We start from the raw sequence: 12587 nt of genomic DNA, 5'->3' as shown, positions 1-12587 counted from the left end.
CCAATTCTGAAAAGTCCCGGATAACCCCATTAAGGCTTAATAAAGATATCCGCTCCAATGAAATGATTATTATGATGTGGGTATTTTATTTCTCCCTCTTCTTATCCTTGTGTTGATGTGAGAAATCTTGCATGAAAAACCATAACAACCCTTCTGTAATCTTCCTCCAATATCTTTGTTTCAGGTCCATGCTTATATTATTAGTGCATTAAAAAAGGAAATGCCAAATGTCTTTGGTAAAGATAACAAGAAGAAGGAGCTGATCAATAATCTGGCGGAGATCTACATGAAAATAGAAAAAGAACAGCAGATCTCACCTGGAGATTTTCCCAGCCTTAAAAAAATGCAGGTAAGAGAAAATCAACTGTTCGAACACATTAATGTCTTCTGGCAGGGTGCAGCTAGAACGTCCTAACGTTTATGCATTAGATTCCTCGATATCATATAAAAGTATAACCCATGATAATCAATCATCCTTTTAGTGTTGTCAAGCGACTGCTTTTACAGGGGTTGTCTCCGCAAACAACCTCTTTCAGTTTGCAGCCGTGGCAGCCATAATCTGCCTGCGGGATAAAGGTACTATTACATAGCTGCCAGTCAGATGAAGAGCCGTGGATGACAGAAATCTACATGAGTGGGAGCAGCTCTTACAGAGTGGCTCTCTATTCTAACGCATAGAGGGGAGGGGGGGGGGGGTTGGTAACCGCACTCTATGATGCCCTAATCGGATATATGAACAGGGGTTGTCCTTCTGAAACAATCATTTTCAGGGCTCGGTTCAGACTGTATTTTGACACGGAAACCGTGTCGGAATTGGCGCCAAAAAACATCCGAAACTGCCTCCCATTGATTTCAAAAGGGAGGCGTTTGTTTTTCTTCGGCGGCTTTTAGCCGCTCACGGGGGAAAAAAAGCCCAATGTTCCTTCTTGCCGCGGTTCCGCTTTTGATCTCCCATTTGAAATCAATGGGAGGCAGAGAGAGCATTTTTTTTTTGCCTGCGGCGCTCAATAGCCGGGGAGGGGGGGGGGGGCTGCAGGAAAGTGCAGGCAGGTCAAAATCTGCCTCAAAATTCCTGTGTGAACAGGGCCGTAAGGTCAGGAATTTTACAGCTTTTTAGATGTGTGATGTGAAAACATCCAAAAACACGCAGAACACAATACTTATGCTACCACCAATGTAGTGGCAGTAAACAGAATGGAGTTGAGGAGGGACCTATTGACAAAAGTTGTAACAGTTTCGCAGCTTTATATCTTATTTTTAGATCTGCTCAGGAAAATGCAGAACTTCCTGTGTTTTTGTAGCTTCAAGTCACCGGTGTATGAAAGAGCACATTGTAGTTCTACAGGTGTCTTACAGACAGGAATGCATTATCAGTATTAATTGAAACATTTTCGTTCGTCCCCCGTCCCCCCCCAGGCAAATGAATAATCATCAAAAAATGAGTTGGCATTTATATAGCAGTTATTGATGTGTGTGGCTATAATATATCGATAACTGCTATATACATTTTATAGACAGCATTTACACTGAATGCTATAGAGGGGTTTATGGGCAGGCGCTGGGCATTAGATGAAGTTATGGGAAGACCTTATGCCAGGAAGTTTTGCGGGGAGTCAGGTAATTTACATAATGTGCGTGCGTCCTATACAGTGTTTTTTTGTTTTTTTCTAATTTAAGTTTTTATTGATGGGGTTGTATATACAAAAAAAAAGAGATTCCCAATCACAATTTTTTATTAATTATAGTTAGATAATTAAGTTCTCTCGGGGCTAACGATTTTTTGATTTAAAGGCGATAATGTAATCCCGGTGACAAATCCTCTTCAAATTACTACACATGGTTGAATGGGCTTCAAACCTCTGTTCTTATCTAATGTTCTGTTCATACGCATACATGATATAAATAAGCTTTTAGGCTGTGTACACATCTGCGTCAGAGGCTCCGTCCCATATTCCGTCGTTTTTTTTTTCAAGTCAATGGGTTCCGTGGTCGCCGTGGGTTTCCGTCATGAGCGAATTGACGGCTCCAGTTTTTCATTGTTCTTCTCCTATGATGGAGCAGAACAACGGAAAACCTGAACGCAGATGTGAACAGAGCCTTAGACCACACAAACTATGTAAAATATTGCTCTTTCATACATAATACAGTAGACACGGTTTATATGATATAAACAACTATTAATATTTAGTGTAAGTTGTCCACATGTGGAAATGTCCAATTTAAAGACCATTAAATAAATGATTCCTTCGCTTTTGAGCATAAAACTCTTGCTGCTTATTCTCCTTGTTTTGAGTGGAAATAAAATAATTTAGTTGCTTATGTTCGTTCTTGACAGCTAGGCCATGGCTCCACGGCGAAATGTAAATGTACACGATGATCACGAGTGCTTGTTCCGCTAGATCGCATTACGATATCGCATGTAATGTACAGTGAAGGAAATAAGTATTTGATCCCCTGCTGATTTTCTAAGTTTGCCCACTGTCAAAGACATGAACAGTCTAGAATTTTTAGGCTAGGTTAATTTTACCAGTGAGAGATTGATTATATAAAAAAAAACCTGAAAATCACATAGTCAAAATTCTATATATTTATTTGCATTGTGCACAGAGAAATAAGTATTTGATCCCCACCAACCATTAAGAGTTCAGCCTCCTCCAGACCAGTTACATGCTCCAAATCAACTTGGTGCCTGCATTAAAGACAGCTGTCTTAAATGGTCACCTGTATAAAAGACTCCTGTCCACAGACTCAATGAATCAGTCTGACTCTAACCTCTACAACATGGGCAAGACCAAAGAGCTTTCTAAGGATGTCAGGGACAAGATCACAGACCTGCACAAGGCTGGAATGGGCTACAAAACCATAAGTAAGATGCTGGGTGAGAAGGAGACAACTGTTGGTGCAATAGTAAGAAAATGGAAGACATACAAAATGACTGTCAATCGACATCGATCTGGGGCTCCATGCAAAATCTCACCTCGTGGGGTATCCTTGATCCTGAGGAAGGTGAGAGCTCAGCCGAAAACTACACGGGGGAACTTGTTAATGATCTCAAGGCAGCTGGGACCACAGTCACCAAGAAAACCATTGGTAACACATTACGCCATAATGGATTAAAATCCTGCAGTGCCCGCAAGGTCCCCCTGCTCAAGAAGGCACATATACAGGCCCGTCTGAAGTTTGCAAATGAACATCTGGATGATTCTGAGAGTGATTGGGAGAAGGTGCTGTGGTCAGATGAGACTAAAATTGAGCTCTTTGGCATTAACTCAACTCGCCGTGTTTGGAGGAAGAGAAATGCTGCCTATGACCCAAAGAACACCGTCCCCACTGTCAAGCATGGAGGTGGAAACATTATGTTTTGGGGGTGTTTCTCTGCTAAGGGCACAGGACTACTTCACCGCATCAATGGGAGAATGGATGGAGCCATGTACCGTCAAATCCTGAGTGACAACCTCCTTCCCTCCACCAGGACATTAAAAATGGCTCGTGGCTGGGTCTTGCAGCACGACAATGACCCGAAACATACAGCCAAGGCAACAAAGGAGTGGCTCAAAAAGAAGCACATTAAGGTCATGGAGTGGCCTAGCCAGTCTCCAGACCTTAATCCCATCGAAAACTTATGGAGGGAGCTGAAGATCCGAGTTGCCAAGCGACAGCCTCGAAATCTTAATGATTTACAGATGATCTGCAAAGAGGAGTGGGCCAAAATTCCATCTAACATGTGTGCAAACCTCATCATCAACTACAAAAAACGTCTGACTGCTGTGCTTGCCAACAAGGGTTTTGCCACCAAGTATTAAGTCTTGTTTGCCAAAGGGATCAAATACTTATTTCTCTGTGCAAAATACAAATAAATATATATAATTTTGACAATGTGATTTTCTGTTTTTTTTTTTTTCTATAATCTATCTCTCACTGGTAAAATTAACCTAGCCTAAAAATTCTAGACTGTTCATGTCTTTGACAGTGGGCAAACTTACAAAATCAGCAAGGGATCAAATACTTATTTCCTTCACTGTATGTCAATGGGATCACATGACATTGCATGTATTCATGAAATGTCCGGTGCATGCGATAACGCAAACTGTTGCGTTTTTTTGCTGTGACATTTCGTTCCTTTTGTGTTGTCATTCCGCGTGAGTGCGGCGGCAGCCTACCGCAGCATGGGTGCCAATTTTAACTGTCTGTAAAGTAAAGGTTGTAAAGAAGTATTAGCAGTGTAGATGAAATGTAGAACTTGTGATTTTCACTACCTAAAATGTTTGTTTTTATTTCTGAAGGAAATTCTAATGAACCAGGACTTTTCCAAGTTCCAGTCCATAAAGCCAAAGTTGCTGGATGCAGTTAATGACATGCTGGCCAATGACATTGCTAATCTTATGGTCATGGTCAGACACGAGGAATCCCAAATGACAAATCAAGTGGTCAAAGGTGGAGCATTTGAGGGAACCATGAATGGTCCATTTGGCCATGGATACGGAGAAGGAGCCGGAGAGGGAATTGATGACGTAGAATGGGTAGTAGGCAAAGATAAACCAACATATGATGAGATATTTTACACACTTTCTCCTGTCAATGGAAAAGTCACAGGTGCCAGTGCCAAAAAGGAAATGGTGAAGTCCAAGCTCCCCAACACCGTATTGGGCAAAATCTGGAAGTTAGCAGATGTGGACCGGGATGGCTTTCTTGATGATGAAGAATTTGCTTTAGCAAATCACTTAATAAAAGTGAAGTTAGAAGGGCATGAGCTGCCAGTAGAGCTGCCGCCTCACCTAATCCCTCCTTCAAAGCGACGGGTAGAGTGACGGCAACCTACCCATCCTCCCTCTTTCCATCTTCAGAGTCTTCCATTTTTTCTTATTAAATGGCTCATTCAAAAGAACTACAACCACAAAGAAGATATTGAGCACATACATAATTTTTTTTTAAAAATGTATAAAAATATATTCTTACAAAACCGCACAAAATAAAATAAGACTGATCTATTGGTGAAGCAAAGGTGATGTGTGAGTGCAGTAGAATAAGAAGGCTAATGTTTGTTCTGCAGATGAGGACTTCGGGTGGGTGAAATCTCCACCTCACGTCTTGTCATGTAACGTTACTATGACGACATTCGTAAAACTGCGATCCATGACCTACGATAAAACGACAGATGTTTTTTGAAACTTTCTTTAACTGATCAGTTTTAAAGATGTGTCCACCCAAATGCCACTATTCTTCTTTCTTGGCATTCCTAAACTGTTCATACTGTATGCAGGTCAATGTCTTGTTGGTCATGGTACTATCTCGCTTGTAGATACTCAAGTGCGTAAAAGGAGACGCACATTACAAGGTAGTAAAGAAATTCTGCACTCCCAGTTTTTTTTATATCAATTCATTTTTATTCCGACAAATCTGAGTCGACATATGGCGATAGTAGCACATATCTACCTTTAGCAATACTATCGCCATATATTGAGCGCATCGTGGACTTGGTGTCCCGAAGGACAATCTGCTTGTTAGATGAAGGTCGTGACCAATCGAAAACATTTACAAATACTATTTGTCTGAATAAGAAACGCGTATATAAAAGATCAATTGGGAGTTCAGAATTTCTTTACTACAATGAATACTGGCCTGGGACCCGATTCCTGCACCCTACCAAGTTTATACCGGAGTGCTGTGTGTTACCATATAACAACATATTACAAGGTGACCATTATGTGGAGTCTCTATTCCACCTTTTTATTTTATTGCCATGCAAAACATTGAAGCTGCTAATAAGTCTAAACAATGCCGCCATGCTAACAGTGACTGCGAAAGAAAAAAATTCTTTACAGGTCAGGACGTTCATCGTCTTGATAAGATATAGGCGGTGTAAGTGGGGGTGCTCACGTCTGTGTGTCGTGCAGAGAGCACAACAACTCTTTGCACCTTGTGAATGCCGGCTGCAGTCATTCTACCGCTGCAGGGTGCCATTGTGTGGGCTGTTCATCTTTAGGAAGGTACATACAAAAAAAAAAGATAGAAAACGGCGCTGCTCGTCGTTATAAGTAAACTTCGCAATAGATACGTTTTAGAGGTTTCATTTTTATAGGTGTTAAAAAGTATTGATGCGTTTAAAATAAACCTTTGAAACGTATCTCTTGCAAGAAGAGATTGATTTATTTGTGACTAAGGCCTCATTTACACGAGCGGGTGCGTTTTGCGCACGCAAAAAAACGCTGCGTTTTGCGCAAAAGGCACTTGACAGCTCCGTGTGTCATCAGTACCCTCGACAGTGAATTCCGATCACCATATCGAGTAACCTGTTTAAAAAAAAAGAGGTTCGTACTTACCGAGAACTTCCCGGCCGTTGTCTTGGTGACGCGTCCTTGGTGACGCGGCTCTCTTGACATCTGGCCCCACCTCCCTGGATGACGCGGCAGTCCATGTGACCGCTGCAGCCTGTGCTTGGCTTGTGATTGGCTGCAGCTGTCACTTGGACTGAATTGTCATCCCGGGAGGTAAGACTGGAGGAAGAAGCCGGGAGTTATCGGTAAGTCAGAACTTTTTTTTAGACGTTCACGTATATTGGGATCGGAAGTCACTGTCTAGGGTGCTGAAACAGTTTAACTCTTTCAGCACCCTGGACAGTGACTGTCTCCTGCCGGGTTAGGTCAAAACGAGTTCGGCCGAACCCGGTGAAGTTCGGTTCGGTCATCTCTAAGACACTCCGTTCGGATGTTTGTAAACAGAAAAGCACGTGGTGCTTTTCTGTTTACATTCAGTTTGACAGCTCTTGCGCGAATCACGCAGTTCGACCTTCGTGGTTTTCACGCACCCATTGACTTCAATGGGTGCGTGATGCGCGAAAAACGCAGATTTTTAGAACATGTCGTGAGTTTTTTTCAGCGCACTCACGCTGAGCAAAACTCACGGACTGTCTGCATGCCCCCATAGACTTGTATAGGTCCGTGCGACCCGCGTGAAAAAGCACGCGAGTCGCACGGACGTATATCACGTTCGTGTAAATGAGGCCTAACTGTGCCCTTTTCTATTTTATTTTTTGCTATGTTTTTGGCTGCACCTTCCATGCAGTGTTATTTTTCCAGTAATGTTACTCGTGTATTACTTACACCTACTTGAGCGTAGAACTGCCCAGAACTATGAACATGATGGTGGTGATCTTGGCTAATACCGCTCAACTCTTCAGCTGCTGTATTTCCTTCAGTATTAGTATATCGCACTGTTGTTTTTTTTTTTTTTGCTTTTCATTGGCTATATCATAGCTTAAATGAGAGAACTATATGAAGTGTTATTTAAAAGACCCCTTAGTATACATGGAATTTTTTTTTTTTTAAAGTACTTAATAGCCTCTTGAGTGTTATCACAGGAATTGTGTGTATACACCCCACCCCCCCCCCCTACCTTTCCAAGTCAGATCATATGTATGTGGATAGTGATTTGGATCTATACAATATCCCTCTGATGACACTGCCGGATCACAGAGCAGGATGTGTTGTCATGAGGACACTGGAGTAGAAAAGTGCAGGGTTTAATGCCTTCAAGCACTAATATGTACGTGATTAAACTTTTTTTTTTTTCACACATTTTTCATGGACACTAAATTGCCTTTTATATTATAAGTCTGGTAGTTTTTCTTTTAGTGTTTGCCCTTTGTTACTAAGGGAATTGCCATCCATGTTTCAAGTTTTGAGATGCAGTTTACCCTTTTATAAGGTGCCCATAGTAAACATTATATATATAATACAGTACACCAGCCTGTGCCTTTCCTTTTGTATACTCTCATTCTCTGATTTCTGTAATATAAAATATAAAAGTTTTTATCAAAGCTTTTATAGACTGATCATCTTTTGTGACCATGTGTGTTTATATATCCCAGTTTACTGAGAATGTATTTCATGATTGGGATATTTCTATGTTGTTGTGTACGGAAACAAAATGCTAATCACTTGTGGTTCAGGAATTTGTATGTCATGGAGGCCCCTAGCTTACCATATATAATCCCCTCCCCCAACACAAAATAGCTTCAGCATACTTGCCAGTCCTGATTTTGGAAAAAACAACCCTGAAAACTGGACTGGGGCTAATGAAAATTTACACGCAATGTGGGCCATCCACTTTAGGGTGGTTTCTGGGTGGAACAGGGCAAGGCTTAAGGCCAGGTTCCCACAGGTGGGATACGCTGCGTAAAAACTGCGCAGCGGAATTTCCGCTGTGAAACAAAAGCGCTCATGCTTACCACCTCCCTCTTCTCTGCGCATAGTCCGGCCTCCTGGGATGACGTTGCAAGCCATGTGACGCTGCAGTGGTCACAAGGGATTCAATGTCATCCCAGGAGGTGGTAATGCAGGAAAGAGGAGAGACTTATGGGTAAGTATGATTTTTATTTTTTTTTAAATCCGGAGTTGCGATTTTTGTGGCGTAATCCCTGTGAATCTGTCGCAAAAGTCTCAACACTTGGCTTTCTGTTGTGGGTTTTGCATACCCATTGAATTCAATGGGGAAAACCCTCAGCAGAAAATCGAAAACACAGCGTGGGCATGAGATTTTCTGAATCTCATCCACTTTGCTGCTACTGTAAATGCTGCGGAATTTCCGCACAGAATTCAAACGTGGAAATCCCGCACGGTTTACTCTACGTGGGAACCTGGCCTAAGTGTTCTGATTTTGGGGATTTAAATGTTGGTAAGTAGGCTTCAGGTTGGAGAACTTATAGCATTTTCACTTCATGCAACTCTGACCGCAAGATCACTATCGTTTATGAAGAAGCCGAAGACAAGCTAGTTATAAAAAAAAAAAAATGTTATGCAAACGAAGTGTAACTTTCAACATTTGAGTGGGTACTGGTTCAGTTATTACCATACTGGTGGAAATTATACTATGTTGTCAGGTTCTATGGATGATAGGGTGCTAATAAATTCCACAGCCTCCGTAGATTTCGTCTGTAATTACAGACTCATTATTTTCTATGGTCGACTGACACCTTCCCGTTTATTTACGAGATGGTGTCCGGGCTTTAGAAAGGCTCTGCAAAAGATAGGACGTCCAATTTTTTGCTTTTTACGGACCGTCTGCAAATGCAGAGTCTTCTAGGATTACTGATGAAAACATTAAATTTTTCATTAAATACGATGAAATCTATTAAGTAATAACTCAAAAGTACACATGTAAATGATAACTGAAACCATACTGTTCAATTATTGTACAGTACTCCTACGTACTGCTTCTTGCGGATGGCTATCTGCGCCTGTAATCGTTGGCAGTGATTACAGGACCGGTTGTGTGCAGGGGGCCTTAAAGGGGTATTTCAGCCTTGAGCTTTTTACACTGATCCACTATTCCTAACTGCCGTCTTGCGCTTGGGGGATCAGGGTCTCCAGCGATCCGTGAAGGTCCCAACGGTTGGGCTTTGCATTTTTTTTTCGTTATCCAGTGGATAGGTGAAAAATCCTAAACTCTGGAAAACCCCTTTATAACTACTACATGACATTGGTATCGGTTTTATAATTTGCAATCTCTCTATACAGACACTCTCTAGTCTATCTGGAATTTGTGAAGTGAAACTTGCTTGGTACCTTGGGATGTTCAGCCATAAAGAGAACCTGTTATGAGATGGACACCTTTTTAAATCTTTTCACTGTGAAGGCTCATTTACATAATATGATTATTATTTAGACCCTAATGACTACGACTGTTGGCAAGGAGATGCCAAGTAAATAAGTAAAAAACAGTATATGCAAGAAACGTTCGAACTATCCTCATACACACACTTGTGCTATTGCTCGTGTACGTGATGATTCAGGCCCTCTGCACATGGCCGTAGCATTGTGCACAGCCCGTAATTACGGGCACGGGCAGCAGCAGACATTTTCGGGCTGTGCTCCCATTACAAAGTTTAGGATGGTCATGTCCTATTTTTTTGCATGTCATTTCTATGGCCCACGTAAATATACAGGAAGGTGTCCGCGGACCATAGAAATGAACGGATCAGTGTTTTTATGCGCAATTACGATCGTGTGCATGAGGACTCATTCTGTAAGAAATGGGACAAAAGTGTTACTTTGCATTCACTTATTGACAACTGGTTTGTGTAACCTGGCTTTTAAGTGAATCTTCATCTTCTAACACATGGTATATTAAAGTCCAATGTTCTGTGCTTTACTTTCTTAAAATATTTAGAGCTCTTTTTTTCTGATAGAGCTTCAAATCTTTCAAAGATCCAAGTTAAAATTCTATCTGCCGGCAGCAACCACTGGGGGGAGCTTTCTGTTTATTATGGAGTGCAGTCTCTGAATATGCCAGATAGATTCTCCCCAGAAGTGCCTGTGGGTAGCAAGGATTTTATCAGTCTACGCAGGGGAGTTGAAGCTCTATATCAGAAAAACAAAGCTGTCTACTATACTATGAAGATTTATTAAGAAGTTAATCAGCGCCACATTTAACTATTTTAGACACATTTTGTGCTGCGCTTGACGAGAAGGATGTGGTATAACGAAAAGGGCTTCACTTAGATGCTCGGTAAAATATTGGTGCAAAAAACGGTGTAAATTAAGCCAACCAAGAGATGTATAAGGAATAGAAAAGTGTCTAGCACAATGCGCCAAATTTATCAGAGTGTGGTACTTTGATAAATTTGGCGCATCGTCTGACTGCCTGGTCTGAGTTTAAGCTTTCTAAATATTAAACCGCATTATTCCTCACCATTTTCAAGATATTTGTTTGCTGCCCATAAATGAGACCACTTCTTTCCATTCAGAGGCAGTAAACCAGTACATAGATAGTTCTGTGCGTGTGTGCTCAGGCTTGCTACATATCGACGTCGGAGGCAGCGTTATTTTGTCCGGCAAAGTGATGGAAATCATTAAAGTCAATCGCTTCTGCCAAGAATACATAAACTGTTTTCCCTTTCTAAAGTACAACGTCACTAAAACATTACTTCCACAATTCCGCCTAGCCTTCAGTATCTTCACTGATGGTGGCTGGAGTCTGATCTATACCATGTCCAACACTAGGGAACCACCTTTACATACAGTACTTATGCTTCGGTATCTTCTGTCCATGCCATTGCCCTCCTCATCCATATTGGTTTGTATTTCCTTGCGATTAGTTGCATGGTACTTATGCCACTGATACATTTTGGATCTACAACTGGTAAAGGTTTATGTGTCATATGTAATTAACCCTGCCACCGAGTTTCAGCAACCCCTTTTACATTCTGCAAAAACTTTTTGTGCTGGCAACACAAATAGATGGCAAGCTACTTACTGTATTTCCATTGATTCCCTGTGGAAAATCAGAGGAATAGCCCCATTAAATGACAATGGTGCTAATGCCTGTGCGAATGTGCTGCACCCGCAATACGTCCGCCATGGAAATGCCTCAGATTTCTACACCGATCATGCAGGAATTAATGTGAATGCAGCTTAACACTGTGAAAGGAAGAGAATGTTTAATGCTTAGGCCCTATTCACATAACGTTAGGGGCTTCCGTCAGAGGTATTTGTCGGGAAGACCCCCGACGTATCCCACTGTATGGCATACAGTGCGATACGTTGCCAGGGGACCGGCCCTGACAAAACTACTGAAGTCACTGCATTTATGGACAGCAACTTCAGGACTTCTCTATCGCTGGACTCGGCGAGCAGAGCCTCGGCTGATCCTCTGCCTGGGGACTCCAGCACTTCTCCTGAGGTCATTGTACATATATGGACAGCAACTTAAGGAGTTTTCAGGGGGCTGGAGTCCTGAGACAGAGCCATCTAATAGCGCTCTGCCCACGGACTCCCAACACTGTGGAAGCTCCTGACTTCGCTATCCCTATATGATCAGTGATGTCGGGAGCTCCCCGAGGTATACATTTAACGTATACCTGTGGCGGATGCCATGCAATGGCATCTGTCGCCCTTAGGCTCCCATGTTAAAAACTTATACTGTGTGGTATACGTTTTTTCTGCGGGATCCCTCAGGATGAAATAGCGTAGTCTACTACACTACTCCATCCTTAAAATACAAAAAAGGTATACTGACGTATACAGTACCAGCCCGACGGAGGCCAAAAAGGACACACTTTTAGACTCAGTCAGGATATTGGAGCCCTATGGATACATTTATCTTGTACGTCAGGAGCTTTCCCGATGTACAAGAAATATGGGCCTAAGGTACTTGCATTTTAACAGATTATTAAAAATTAATCTGCAGCTTCCTGTTCTCAGATTAAATGCTTGTGTCTGAGATGTGGAGAAAAATGTGTGTAACCGCTACGACTTGTGTAATATTCTGCAGGTGATGAAAATGAGAAGTAAAATCCGATTGTTACGGAAAATGATTCACTATTCCCTTGCACTAGTTTTGTATAATCTGCCCCAATGCCCTTTAGGCTGGGTTCACACGACCTATTTTCAGACGTAAACGAGGCATATAATGCCTCGATTTACGTCTGAAAATAGGGCTACAATACGTCGGCAAACATCTGCCCATTCATTTGAATGGGTTTGCCGACGTACTGTGCAGACGGCCTGTAATTTACGCGTCGTTGTTTGACAGCTGTCAAACGACGACGCGTAAATTGGCTGCCTCGGCAAAGAAGTGCAGGGCACTTC

The 12587-nt window shown here is 41.9% G+C and overlaps 1 protein-coding gene across 1 annotated transcript in view; it reads left to right on the top strand.

Annotated features, from left to right (window-relative positions):
• EHD1 (EH domain containing 1) overlaps nt 1–4992 on the top strand; it is a 40330-nt gene extending 35338 nt beyond the window's left edge. Inside the window, exons 4-5 of the mRNA XM_075837199.1 lie at nt 185–349; nt 4284–4992. Coding sequence (XP_075693314.1) covers nt 185–349; nt 4284–4808 — 690 coding nt within the window. The 3' untranslated portion in view covers nt 4809–4992. The remainder of the gene's footprint in view (nt 1–184; nt 350–4283) is intronic.
• The last annotated feature ends 7595 nt before the right edge of the window (nt 4993–12587 follow it).

This window comes from Rhinoderma darwinii, chromosome 9 (genome assembly GCF_050947455.1).
Source record: "Rhinoderma darwinii isolate aRhiDar2 chromosome 9, aRhiDar2.hap1, whole genome shotgun sequence".
In the NCBI taxonomy this organism is placed as follows: domain Eukaryota; kingdom Metazoa; phylum Chordata; class Amphibia; order Anura; family Rhinodermatidae; genus Rhinoderma; species Rhinoderma darwinii.
This window is presented reverse-complemented; position numbering and strand designations above follow the sequence as displayed.